This window comes from Miniopterus schreibersii (genome assembly GCF_964146895.1).
Source record: "Miniopterus schreibersii genome assembly, chromosome: 14".
NCBI classification, from domain to species: domain Eukaryota; kingdom Metazoa; phylum Chordata; class Mammalia; order Chiroptera; family Miniopteridae; genus Miniopterus; species Miniopterus schreibersii.
Genome location: NC_138114.1, coordinates 16,714,159 through 16,725,893, shown reverse-complemented (window position 1 = coordinate 16,725,893; position 11,735 = coordinate 16,714,159). Strand labels below are relative to the sequence as shown.

The window sequence follows — 11,735 nt, the reverse complement described above, 5'->3', positions numbered from 1 at the left end:
CAACCAACAAGCATTTACTGAGTTGAACGGGTTTGCTGAATGGCTTTTCTCCAGGCAAAAGCAGAGCACAGGTTTCTGACTTACCCAGAATCAGATCAGTGAAACTCTGCAGGGGCACAAACCAGGCTCAGTCTTGGTTCTTGTGATTTTTAGGGGCTTGCCGTCAAAGGTTATTGCAAGTTGCTTTTACCTGGACCTTGCCTCAGGGAGGGCACTTTCAGTTATCTGCTTCACTTAAAGGGGAGTAAGTTCCCAATTTTCTCCCAGCTGGCTCTTTTTTTCCCTCAACTGTCTTGCATGAAAACCTGAGATAATCCTTTCCTACTGAGAGTTAGTTTCTACTAGGTGACAGGACTTCTTTCAATTCCTCTCTCCGTCCTTTTGGGGTTTTGCGCTCAGCCATGCACAGCCAGCACACTGCAGCACTGTTTAAGCACCAGCTCATTTCTAAAGACCTACATCTTGCTTATATTTAAAAATTAAATATTTATTTAAAATTTTAAACCAGAAAAGGGCTCAAGCCTTCTCTCCACACTTAAACAGATATTCAAGCAGTACTTAAGGCAATACCTATATACTTTTTTCTTTCTTTTTAAATATTGGATGGCCATTCTGGCCTGGGACTTGCAGAGGTTCAACTAGGAACCTCTAGGGCTCTGAGAGTTTGTGGCCTCTCACAAATGGCTCTCACTCTTCCACAGACCCTGGGTCACTGGCATCCACATTCAAAGAAACCTAACTAGAACCTGAAGTCTCCAAACTCAAGACCACAAAGTGGACTCGCTGCTCAAATTGATGCTAGTACTCGAGCATCTTGTGGAAGCTTCTGGACAGTGAGAAGGAAACCACTCTGGACCTTAGGCAGCAGGAACTGGGGAAGGAGGAGCCTGGGAAGGAAGACAGGGTATAAGAGAAAGATCCAAGATGCCGACAGCTCGGGACCCTCTGAGCAACTTCATAGGCCTCCTCACAACTCAGGTTATCGCCTCAGCTTCCAAGAGGGACCAGAAAAGTTGAACCCCACACATCTTGCTTTCATCCAATCATGTCATTACTTGTCATATACTTGTTCCTGATTATAAAAGGACTGTAGCCACATTATAAGCAATTTGGAAAACAGAAAACATCCATAATCCTGTCACCCTTGCCAGTCTTTTTCCTTATACAATTTAAAAATAAATAGATTTTTATTCTGATTATCAAAGTAATGCACCATCTAGCTGAAAAATGCAGAAAATACAGAAAAATGTATAAAAGTTTCCCAAACTCCCATCACCCAGTGTATTAACACTTCAGTATGTTTCCTTCTAGTTCATTTTCTATCCACATATTATATACTGAATATAATCTACAAACACATTGTTTTTTAAAACAAAATTTAGATAGTCGAGTATGTACTGCTTTATACCCCACTTACTAGAAAATGTTTCTGTCATTATATAGTCATGACAATTAACTTGGTAATGCTCTATTAAGGACTTCCCATAATTACTCAGTCATTATCTTACTGGCTATTGAGATGGTCTCCAATCTTTTCACAGTTATAAATAACATCATGTCAAACATTTTTCTTCTTTTAGTTTTTCCATATTTTGAATTGTTTCTTTAGGATAAATTCCCAGAAGTAGAATTAACGTGTAAAAAAGGCACACTTTCATTGTTTTTGACACACAGGCTGTTTTACGAAAGGTCATTCTGATTTATCACTAACTTAGGTCAGAAACGGCACTTCGTCTCGACTTGCATCTCCCCGATACTAGTGAGGCTAAACACCCGCATGTGTGTTTCAGATAGATTGTCAGCTCTATCTTCCCACACCTGTGTTTAAGATAGTCAGCTCTATCTTCTTTGACCATGAGGCAGATTGTCAGCTTATCTTCTTTCACCACCATCTGCTGGGTTTTAGGGAGGATTCTTATTTGTTAGAAAAACCTCTTTTGTATAAAAATAGTATTACCTCTTCCCATCACACCTGCTGGGATTATTTCCTCCAGCCTGTCTGATGCTGGCCGTTTAATTTGGGTTGGTCATCTCTTCTTAAACACTTGTCTTAGCCTCTGGTCCCATCACTACTTTCAAAGTCTATTCTCAAGAATCAAACTCATTTACTGAGCACATCGGGTCAGACATGGGCTAGGTTCCCCACGTTTCTGATTTAAGGACTCTGTTCCCCTGGCCCTCATCCCTCTGTGTTCCTAGAAGGTATGACACTGTTGCACACCCCTTCCTCTCCCACCTTTGTCCTTTCTACGTTTCCTTTCATTCCTCTTTTCCAGCCCCTTAATAGCAGACGACCCCCAAATTTTGCCTTTACCGGACCCTTAATCCTTCATGTGCTTTGGATTCACAGGGGGAAAGGGGAAGTTTTCTTAAAATTCAGATTCCACCTCCCACCCAGGGCTTCCTGAACCTGAACTCTAGGGGAGACCCTGGAATCTGCATATTTTTAATTAGCTCCTAGGCTAATCTTATGCGGCCACACCTGACAGTCATCCTTGGGGCCAGCATCTAGAAAGTTCTGCTAGAAATGTGCTCCTTAGCGGCTCTTTAGTCATCCTCCCACTGCCATCTCGGCCGTCACTGCTTTATTTCAGGTCCTATCTGGCGCAATCACGCTTTGCTTCCGCCGTACAATACGGAAGGTACTGATGTTCCCAGAACCATCACGCTGCTCAAACTTGTGTGTCTTCACATGTGCAGTTCCCTCTGTCTGGAATATTCTTCTTCCTCCTCTCTCCTCTTTAACCTGGCAGAACCCAACTAATCCTTCAAACTCAGTTCATGGGCTGTCTCCTTCCAGAAAATCGGCCTGTTCTGGCTCAGCTGCTCGTCCCTCTCGCCCCTGGCTACACCAGGTATTTCCCAGCATCTTTAAGGACCTCCCCACCCAGATCTCCACCTGTCTCTCAATCTCAATGTGGTCTAAACAAAACTTCTCTTCCCTCCAAGCCGGGTGTTCCTTCACAGCTACTCCCTTTCTAGCAGAGGCACCACCAAGTCTTTCAACATTCAAGAACTTTGATATTATCTTTGATGGATCCTTTTTAAATCCCCCTTCCTTTGATACACCTCTAATGAGAGCTAATATCTAACAGACCCCAGCATTCACGCTACAGCTACACCAATTACCCACAGGCAACAGCTGTGCTGACTGGCTGGCGCCCATGCGCTCTTCTGGTGGCTGCTTTGAATATTGACCCTTTCTATTTCTAATCACCATTTCTTCACTCTGCACCCAGGTTATAACAAATCCTAACTGATGCCTCTGTGTCTAGTTTCTACACTCTTCTATTCGCTCTTCCATCCTTAGCCAAATCTTTCAAAAGCATCCCTCTTACCATAGCTTCCCTGCTCAGTGGCCTTCAGCGTTTCCTGTGGTCTGACATGCAAGCCTGCAATTTCTCTGCCCAACCAGACCAATCCAGCTGTACTTTTGAAATCCCTCTATCACACACCTCATGTTTCAGGTGGACAGAAAACTTCAGTATGGATAACAGAACCATAAAAATATTTGTTGTTGTTCTTAATGTTATAGAATACATTCTCATTTTAAAGAAAACACGTGTACAAAGAAAAAAACAAAAGATGTGTTTCCCTACCCTGTTATCACCTCCTATCCCATTCTCTCAAGGTAATTACTGACTTGATTTCAATCTTCCTACACCCTTAAGCTTTCTCTAATAAGCTTTTCCCCAGAAGCTTCCTGAGCTGAACCGACTCAGGTAGGATCCAGTACCATAGGCCATTCAGTGCTTAGGTAATCCCAAGTGTGTCCATTTACCTCTTTAATGACCTTACAACTTCCTAAGGTTAGATGAAAGCACCGCCTCTTCCTAAAGCATTACCTCCTACACCTCTTGTGTGCTCCTAGAACTGGGCCAGATAGGTGCTTATTAAATACTGTGTAAAGGTTGACAGATTCTAGCTTCTTTCTCAAATAGAAATACGCAAAATCTCTCTCCAATTAGACCTGCCACCTTTCCTATCTTGGCTCCACCCATCTAGCTCATGCCCCTGTAACTTGGAGGGAGTTGTCGGTCAACCCCAGCTCCATGTGAGCAGGTGTGTGCAGAGCCCAAGCTCCCCACCCTGGGGCAGAAGTACAGAGAAGCAGGCATGCAGAGAATGAGAGAGAAGGGGTGAAGAAAATGGGGCACACGTGTGTATCTCAGCTGGGGACATAAGATCCTGGGGAAAGGCCTAAATTTTTGCTGGAATTTAAAGGTTCGGGTAACCTCCATTTGAAATTCTCCATGGTGTAAAATGGTAGGCTTCAAGATAGCATGAATTCCTATCCAATGCCCTATCCCCAGGACCCTTTCTGTCCCCAAAGCATCTACAGAACACTTGTGAGGATGCCCAGCTACCTCTCCTCTACCTTGGCTAAGCAACCCCTCGCACTAGAGTTTTCTGCTTGTTCCTGCAGCCCCTATTCCCTCCTCTTTCTCTGACCCCACAGGAAAAGCTCCTTTACCAAATGGGAACAAACTGCCTGTTTCAGAGGGGCCTATGCCTTGAGAAAGCTTAAGATACTTTCACTTAGTGGTAGCTGAGCTGGGTTCTAGACGTGCTTGGAGATAAGGAAAGACCATAAGGACAGTGGTGGCTTCAGGTCAACTTTGCTTTCATTTGACAAAAAGGGTTTGTGTTTTAAAAAGAAAAAAGGAAAATAACCAAAAGACTAAAAAACCCAGAGAGTCAAGCCCTGGGAATGAGGCACCTGTCTGGAAGCCAAGTTCAAGATTCAGCTTTAGTAAACTAGAATTTGGATCACCTCCCCCGAGACCTTCTGATCAGCTAGGGTCAGGAGAAACACATCTGCCTTCTGCCCTCTCAGGCCAGTGGAACCTGCTGTTCTGAGCACAGAGGTTTCTGGTTCAAAGCAGAAAAGCAAGGATAGGAAGGTTCCCAAGAAAAGGGGGAACAAGGTGCCAAGAATTCCCATGAGTGACTGTAGGAGATAGAGGCCAATCTCAGGCTAAAAGGGTGGAGACACCTACCTTGACACCGCCATCCGACTTCTTGTTCAATAGACTTTTGGCAGCTGTGAAAACAAAGAGGAAAATCAAGTCTCTTACACTGTACCCTTTCTTCAACCTGACGTCTGGCAGCTGGATCCACAAGAGCCTGCTGTGTCTGAAAAGGGGGCCAGGAGTCTCCTGAAACCCCTGGAAGCAGAGCCCTGCCTGGTAGCCCCAAAGCACGAAGGACATCTCAAGCAGCGTCAGACCCTCAGGGTGGCACCCCAGGATCTCCTCTGCCACGGAAGAGGGCTCAGCAGAAACAGGGACACACTGTGCTTAGGAGGAGAAACCACATTCAGTACCAGAGCTGCCTGGTGCACTGGGACCTCCGCCTTCGACAGCTTCCACCCAGGCCTAGAAGCAGAGTGCCAGGGTGAAAGGTGAGGGCTCTGTCCCTAGATGCCATGGAGAGTCTCAGGATGGCCAAGCTGGAAGGATGCAAGACATCTCCTGAGTGTTCTCAAGAAACAAGAGTGTCACAGTTCACGAAGGAGACCAGACGTGAGGACAGACAGACACAGACACAGAGACCAGGACCACCTACAGGAGGGTTTTGCCAGGGGGTGAAGCCTTGACTGGGCAGGTCCTTACCAGGTTTACTGGGTGTCCTGGCTGCCACCCTTTCCTCAGGGTCCACTCTCTGAACCCACTGAGCAGGACTGGGCAGAATAACAAGGTATTAAACAGATTCTAGCCCGCACAGGGTGGTGCGCAAGGCTGATGAGCTCTGTGCAGGAAGGCTGGGAGCAGACAGTAGATGGGAGAGTCTGGGAGGCGTGAGGACATGGAATCAGCTCAACTGTCTGATCCAATGGACTTCGCTGGGTTTGCATCTTAGTTCTACCACTTGCTCTCTGTGTGACCTTGAGTGAGATACTTAACCTCTCTGAACCTCAGAGATTTTTTAATCTACAAAATGGGACAAAACAGGGCCTGGGTTACACGGCAGTGATGGGATCCAGTGGGATCATGCATGAAAAGCACTAAGCAGAGTGCTTGGCACATAGCAAGTACTCAGCACGTTGCAAGTACTCAGTGTTAACTGCAGTCACTATTGCTGCTGCCACTCTTGCCTTTGGGTGGTCATTCCTCTCTACAAGCTGGGTCTCACCTCTCTACAGTGAGAAGAGGGGTCCTTCCATCATAAGAATCTGACCCTCCCCCAAAATGGCCTTTGGTCCTACCTCCAGTCATGCTGGGGTAATTAGAAAGTTATGTCTTTAATGTATTTACTACTAGGCCTGACCACCTACTGTGTTAAGTGCTTCACATACATCAGAATTCTCAACTCCAACTGCCCATTAGAATCACTTGGGGGGAGCTTCAAAAAAATGCGTATATAAGCCTATCCCATGCCCTAGGGATTTTGATTTGTCTGGGGTGGAGTCCCAGCATCAGGAGTTTTTACAAGCTGTCTTGTACAGGCAGGGTGGAGAGCCTTCGACATACAATCGTTAATCATCACCATGATATTTATTACCCCACTGGTGAGATGAGAAAACTGAGGCTGGGAGAGCTGATATGGTTTGCTCAGGGTGTGGCAGGGCTAGGATCCAAACCCAGGGACACTGCCTGCACAGCTTCTGCACTCTACAGCCTTTCAGGCTGAAGGCCCGAAATGCCAGACCTCGCAATTTTGAGGGGTGTGGCTTCCTCTGTGGGGTCTCCAACAGTGCTGTTGAAGCCTGGTCCTAGCAGCCCAGGGATAGGGCCGGGCCCACCGTTTGCCGCAGCGTCACAGGGAGGCCAGGCTCTCGGGCCACCTGGAGGAAAGCCTCCTACTGCCCAGCTCCATGTCCCCAGGCTATTGCCTCCTGAGAGTTGGCAAGCGCCCAGCATGCATGGCTGGTTAGGGGGCTCCGTAACACCAATGCGCTCGCAGATGCCAAGTTAGGTGGTCCATCCGGCATGCCCATCTCAGCCCGCAAGCATGGGACTCGCCTCCCTGGTGAGCGGGCCTGGCATGCTGGCCCTCCTGGTGGGGTGGCAGGGAGCCGAGGCAGGCGGTCGGGGAGGACTCATGCCACGTACCTTGCCCGGCCAGGCCGGCGGCGCTCGCGGCAGGCGAGGCGGGGGCGGAGCTCTGCCTGCCAACTGAGGGGATACAGTCTCTCAGTGCACAGAGCCGCCGCAAAGCCACGGGGGCCGGTCAGCAGCGAGCATGCCCCAGCGCGGGGACCCGCGGGCCGCCCACCACAGCAGGGCCCGCGCGGGCGGCGTGGCCAAGCCAGCCGAGCCGGAGCCAAGGCGCTGGGGGCAGGCTGGGGAGCAGGTGCGGCCAGCCCTGCAGCAGTCTGGGGACTGGGAGGCCGGGGCTCAGGCGGGCAGAGGGAATGCCACGGCTCCACTCCGTGGAAACGGCTCAGCACGTGTCCTGTGACCGCCTCAGATGAGGGGTTACAGGGAAGAGCCTGGCTTGGTGGGAGGCAGTGCCCTGTCTCAGGTAGCCCAGCCCTGGCTTAGGCCGTGAGGACACTGAGCCCCACTTTCCAGCCTTCCTCCCTAGGGGGTCTGCGTGAAGGCATTTTCAGAGAGCCCAGAGCAGAGGCAGCCCTTTCCTCTGGCCACATTCCAAACAGTGGAGAGACTGGCACTCGGGGCCCAGGAAGGGTCCATGGCCCGTGTGCAGCTCCATGTCCCCGGCTCCTTGGAGACAGGCTGCTTTCTCTCTTTCAGGCAGGGAGCTGGGAGAGGCAGCTTTTCTCAGCCTGTATTTCACAGTGTTCCAAGGGTAAATATGCCCAAGAAACAAGGCCCCAGAAAGAAAGCAAAGGCCACTGAAGCAATACGTTCTAGAAGCCCTGATTTCACCATGAGCCAACCTGCTAGAGTTCCAGGCTAAGCTGCACCTGTCTGGGGTCAACTCTGAAAACAGCCTAGCTTGTTCCTAAAGAAACACACAGGTGACCTCCTTCTTGATTATGTCTGTACACACCTCTTTCTGCAGAAGCTTCCGGAGATAGGCTCTGTCCTCACCTGTCCCAGAGTCAGGGCAAAAGAGGTCATCCTGGAGCACTTGCAGTTTTTTTTTTTTTTGGCCTCCTCTGACCCAGAGCAAAGTGAACAGAAAGGCCAGATGAGGTCTGGGCAGCAAGGGCAGGAGGCTCTTTAGGGATTAGTGAAGGTGCTTTGTTCTAACAGAGACCGATTTCCTGAAACCAGGACACCGATTTCCTGAAATGGATGGGAGAAGCTGATGCAGAGGACTGAGGCCACGGGATGGGGCACATGCTATTGATTTCCCAGTAGCCTGTCTTCACATTTCTTCCCCTGAGAGAGAACAGATCGCCATTCTAGGGTGAGCACAGAAATGCCCTTGAGCGTCCTAAAGAAAGGCTCTTAAACCAAGAAAGTAGAAGCTACAAGTAATTAGAAGACAAGCAGCACGATGCGGAACTTCAGCTCTACACCATTGGAGGCAGCAACTGTGCCCTCCTGCTCCCATTTGTGAGAGGTGAATCCAGGACCACAGACTTCCCCTCGTGGGCACCCACAGCACAAGAACAAGCCCCAAACCAGTCAAGGGGATGGCCTGAGGTGGGACACTCTCCCAGCTCTCTCTCCGGTCCTGACCCTCCAGGGCCCTGTGGCTCTCACTCGGGCCAGGGCTCTTGAGGTGCCACGTCCTCTCACCTGTGGCTTCCTCAGAGCCAGGGCTGTAGGTTACCCGGAACCAACACAGACGAGCCCATTGGGACTCAAGCTCAAGGGAGCAACCTCTGCCCAGAGCGGCTGCTATGCGAGCCTCCCACACAAACCCCTCTCCATGGCAGTGCAGAGGGAAACTGAGGGAGCAAATCCTGTTATAACAATGAGAGAAGGGTCTTGAACCAAAACAGTGGGTCTGGGGGTCAGGGGAAGGGAAGACCAGGGAAAAGGGCAAGCAGAGAAGAGAACTTCTGTCTTCAGTTAGTCCTGACATTAATCTTTTTCTCACACAAAAGCCACTATACTTCCCAATTGAGGGCAAACAATGATGGGGGTGGGGGTGGAAGTGGGGGTGGGGGTGGAGTGGGGGCCGGGTGGGGAGGAGGTGGAGTGTCTTGCATCTTAAAAAGAAATGTCAAGTGTGATTTACAAATTACTGGTCCCAATTTTCTTAATTCCTCATGCAAATTTAAGAAAATGCCTTTCCTTCCATCCCGCTAGTCTATTTCTTCACTTTTACAGATAATATCACAGAGAATATTTTAAGCACAGTTGCTGAAAAAGGTTTAAACATCTGGAATAATTTCTATTAGTCATCTCTACTTGGACACAATGAAGTAGAGGATCATTCCAGTCTGCAAATTACTGGTGGCGACTGAGAAGATTCAATGCATCTTATCTCTGTTTTCCCAGCACATCCTCCAACACCCCAGAGATGGGCTAAAATCTTAGAGTGCTTCGAGTTCTTCAGAGAATTAAATAAGAGTCCCCAGGGACAAAGTAAATGGGAGGCCAGACAGGCTACTCCCTGGGAGGTTCTAGGGAACAGAGCTCATACATTTGAACCCAAGTAAAACCCCCCAGAATACCAGGTTATAGGGCCCAGCAGCAGCAGGATCCTCATCATCATGGTCAAGGTGTTGCCCGAGACACCCAGGGCTAGGATGGCAGTGTATGGCAACACCCTGTTCTGACCCACTCACCTCAGTAGAATTAAAGTGCATGGCTGGGAAAACATACCTGAAAAGTTCCTGGAAACAAGCATGGTCGTGAGGATGGCACCCTGAGGAAAGAAGAGGGGTCCTATGAATCCAATCAGACTCTAGAAAAGTATAACCTGGCCTCAGGCAGAGGGTAGCTGCTGGATAGAGCCTGAGACATCAGGTCTTTTGCCCCCACCATGTGCAACTTTCATAGCTCAGCTCCAGCCAGGAGGAAAACTTCCTTCTGTGATGGGGCAGGGGGTATACCGGGCACTGGAAGTCCAGAGGGCAAGGCTCACCTTTAGTTTTCTCCGGGCATTGAACTTGCGCAAGCACTCCACAGTCTCCTGACGATGCATCATGGATGCCACCGTGGACCGTTGCTGAAAGCCAGACAGACAGGCCTATGAGTCCCCAGCCAGGGTCTCTGCCCCTCACCACAGTCCCAGCACTGACGGCCATGCGCTCAGCCACCCAGAGTTGCTCAGAGGATAAAATGAGGTCATAGATATGAAAATGCTTTTAGAATAAAAGCACTACCCAAAACTCAAGGTTACATAAGGACAAGAATCTGAACATGAAAACACCACGATATCTGAGGAGGGTGCCTTAGAGGGCACTGTCGTCCTCTTTGGGAAACGGAGGCTAAGGACTGAGAGCTCCTGCATGTTGTGACCCTCACACATTCACTCCTTCAGCAACTGTGCCAGGCTCGGAGGGGTGAGAACAGCCAGGGTTCCTGGGCTCCACAGAGAATATTCATTCCTTCCAAAGGACGTACCCCCACAAGGACCTCAATGAAGCTGTGATCTCAGAAGCTAAGGATCTTTATCCTGAAACATCAATTCTTTTTATCACTTTGGAAGGGAATCTTTCTTTACTGTGTGACTGCTAACTTCCTTCCTCCTTAAGCAGGGGCCACTGGACAATGATTTACATCTTGCTGACTCAGGGTGAGCAATATAAGAATCAGTTACTACACAGCATAGAACAGTGATGTCCTCAGAAGCTACTGAGATATACAGGATAGTGGAGGGTGGGGCCCACAAAATGATCTCCAGAACACAGTATTTCCCCAATTCTTAAGTTGCTCATGACCTCCCTTTGCTGTTGCTGTCTTGGCCAGCCTGCTAGAAAAATAAATCCTACCACATGCAGCCTGGTGCCCACAACCCCACGGGGCTACCCTGCAAATCTTCCCCCCATCCCAGGGCAACTTCCTTTCCTGGTTCCCAAAGCAACTCTCCCAACCTTCTCTCTTATTTCACCTCCTCCCCCAGGGTGTAAACCTCTCCACAAAGAGAAAGGAGAGCTTATCAAGAAAGAACCTCAACTTTAACACCCCCCACCCCCTCAAAACTCACTTTCACCCACCTGCAACCTAATCCCGGGTCTCAGCAGCAGCAACCCTCATGTCCAGTGCTGACCCCTCCACCTGGGCTTGGGAGCCTCTCTCTTTTAGTTATCAAAACCTTTGCTTCCTCAGTCAGCTATTATTTTTAACCCCTTACTCCAGACTCTATTCTTCTCTGCAGTCTATACATTATAGTCAAGACTTTTCTTAAACAAAAATTTAAAAACTCCCTAACCCACCTGTCCTTTCTAAGTAGTACCACTTCTTTCTCCCTTCACCCCATTTGCTCTTCACCTCACTGGACACAGGTTACGTGGGTCTCTGTCGCTCCACTGCCTCTACCAGTCAAGTAACGAAACAACGCCCTCTGATCGGTCAGAACCAGTGGGTTCTTTCCTGTCTTTAGGAATCTCTGAAGCACCTGATTACAGATGCTCCCTTACTGAGACCTCCTGTTTCCGAGGGGCTCCCGCTCCTGCTTCTGCAACGGCAGTTCTCATCCTCAGTCCCCTTTTGCAGGCTCCTCTGACTCTGGCATGACACGCTGGTGCGCAGTGGCCATCTCTTCTCTTATACAAGGCCCCAGTAAAAGTTTGGTTAGCAAAGATGGAAACCCATCCACTTATACAGCCTCAACTCCACCTGTACAGAAACGACTATGACCTACATTCCCAATTTTCAACTTTTCTAACCTCTAGAACCATATTTCTAACTACCCACTGAATG

The 11,735-nt window shown here is 49.0% G+C and overlaps 1 protein-coding gene across 39 annotated transcripts in view; it reads right to left on the bottom strand.

Moving 5' to 3' along the window:
• Window positions 1–11,735, bottom strand: part of CAMK2G (calcium/calmodulin dependent protein kinase II gamma) — a 55,503-nt gene that overhangs the window by 15,167 nt on the left and 28,601 nt on the right. For 22 of the 39 annotated variants that reach the window (XM_081157480.1, XM_081157494.1, XM_081157483.1 and 19 more), the window contains 3 exons: window positions 9,955–10,038; window positions 9,693–9,735; window positions 5,001–5,044 (listed from right to left, as the gene is read on the bottom strand). In XM_081157480.1, the coding sequence (XP_081013606.1) occupies window positions 5,001–5,044; window positions 9,693–9,735; window positions 9,955–10,038 (171 nt within the window). Of the gene's footprint in view, window positions 1–5,000; window positions 5,045–7,055; window positions 7,119–9,692; window positions 9,736–9,954; window positions 10,039–11,735 lie in introns of all 39 variants that reach the window. The other 17 variants (XM_081157476.1, XM_081157489.1, XM_081157473.1 and 14 more) reach the window with 1 other exon arrangement.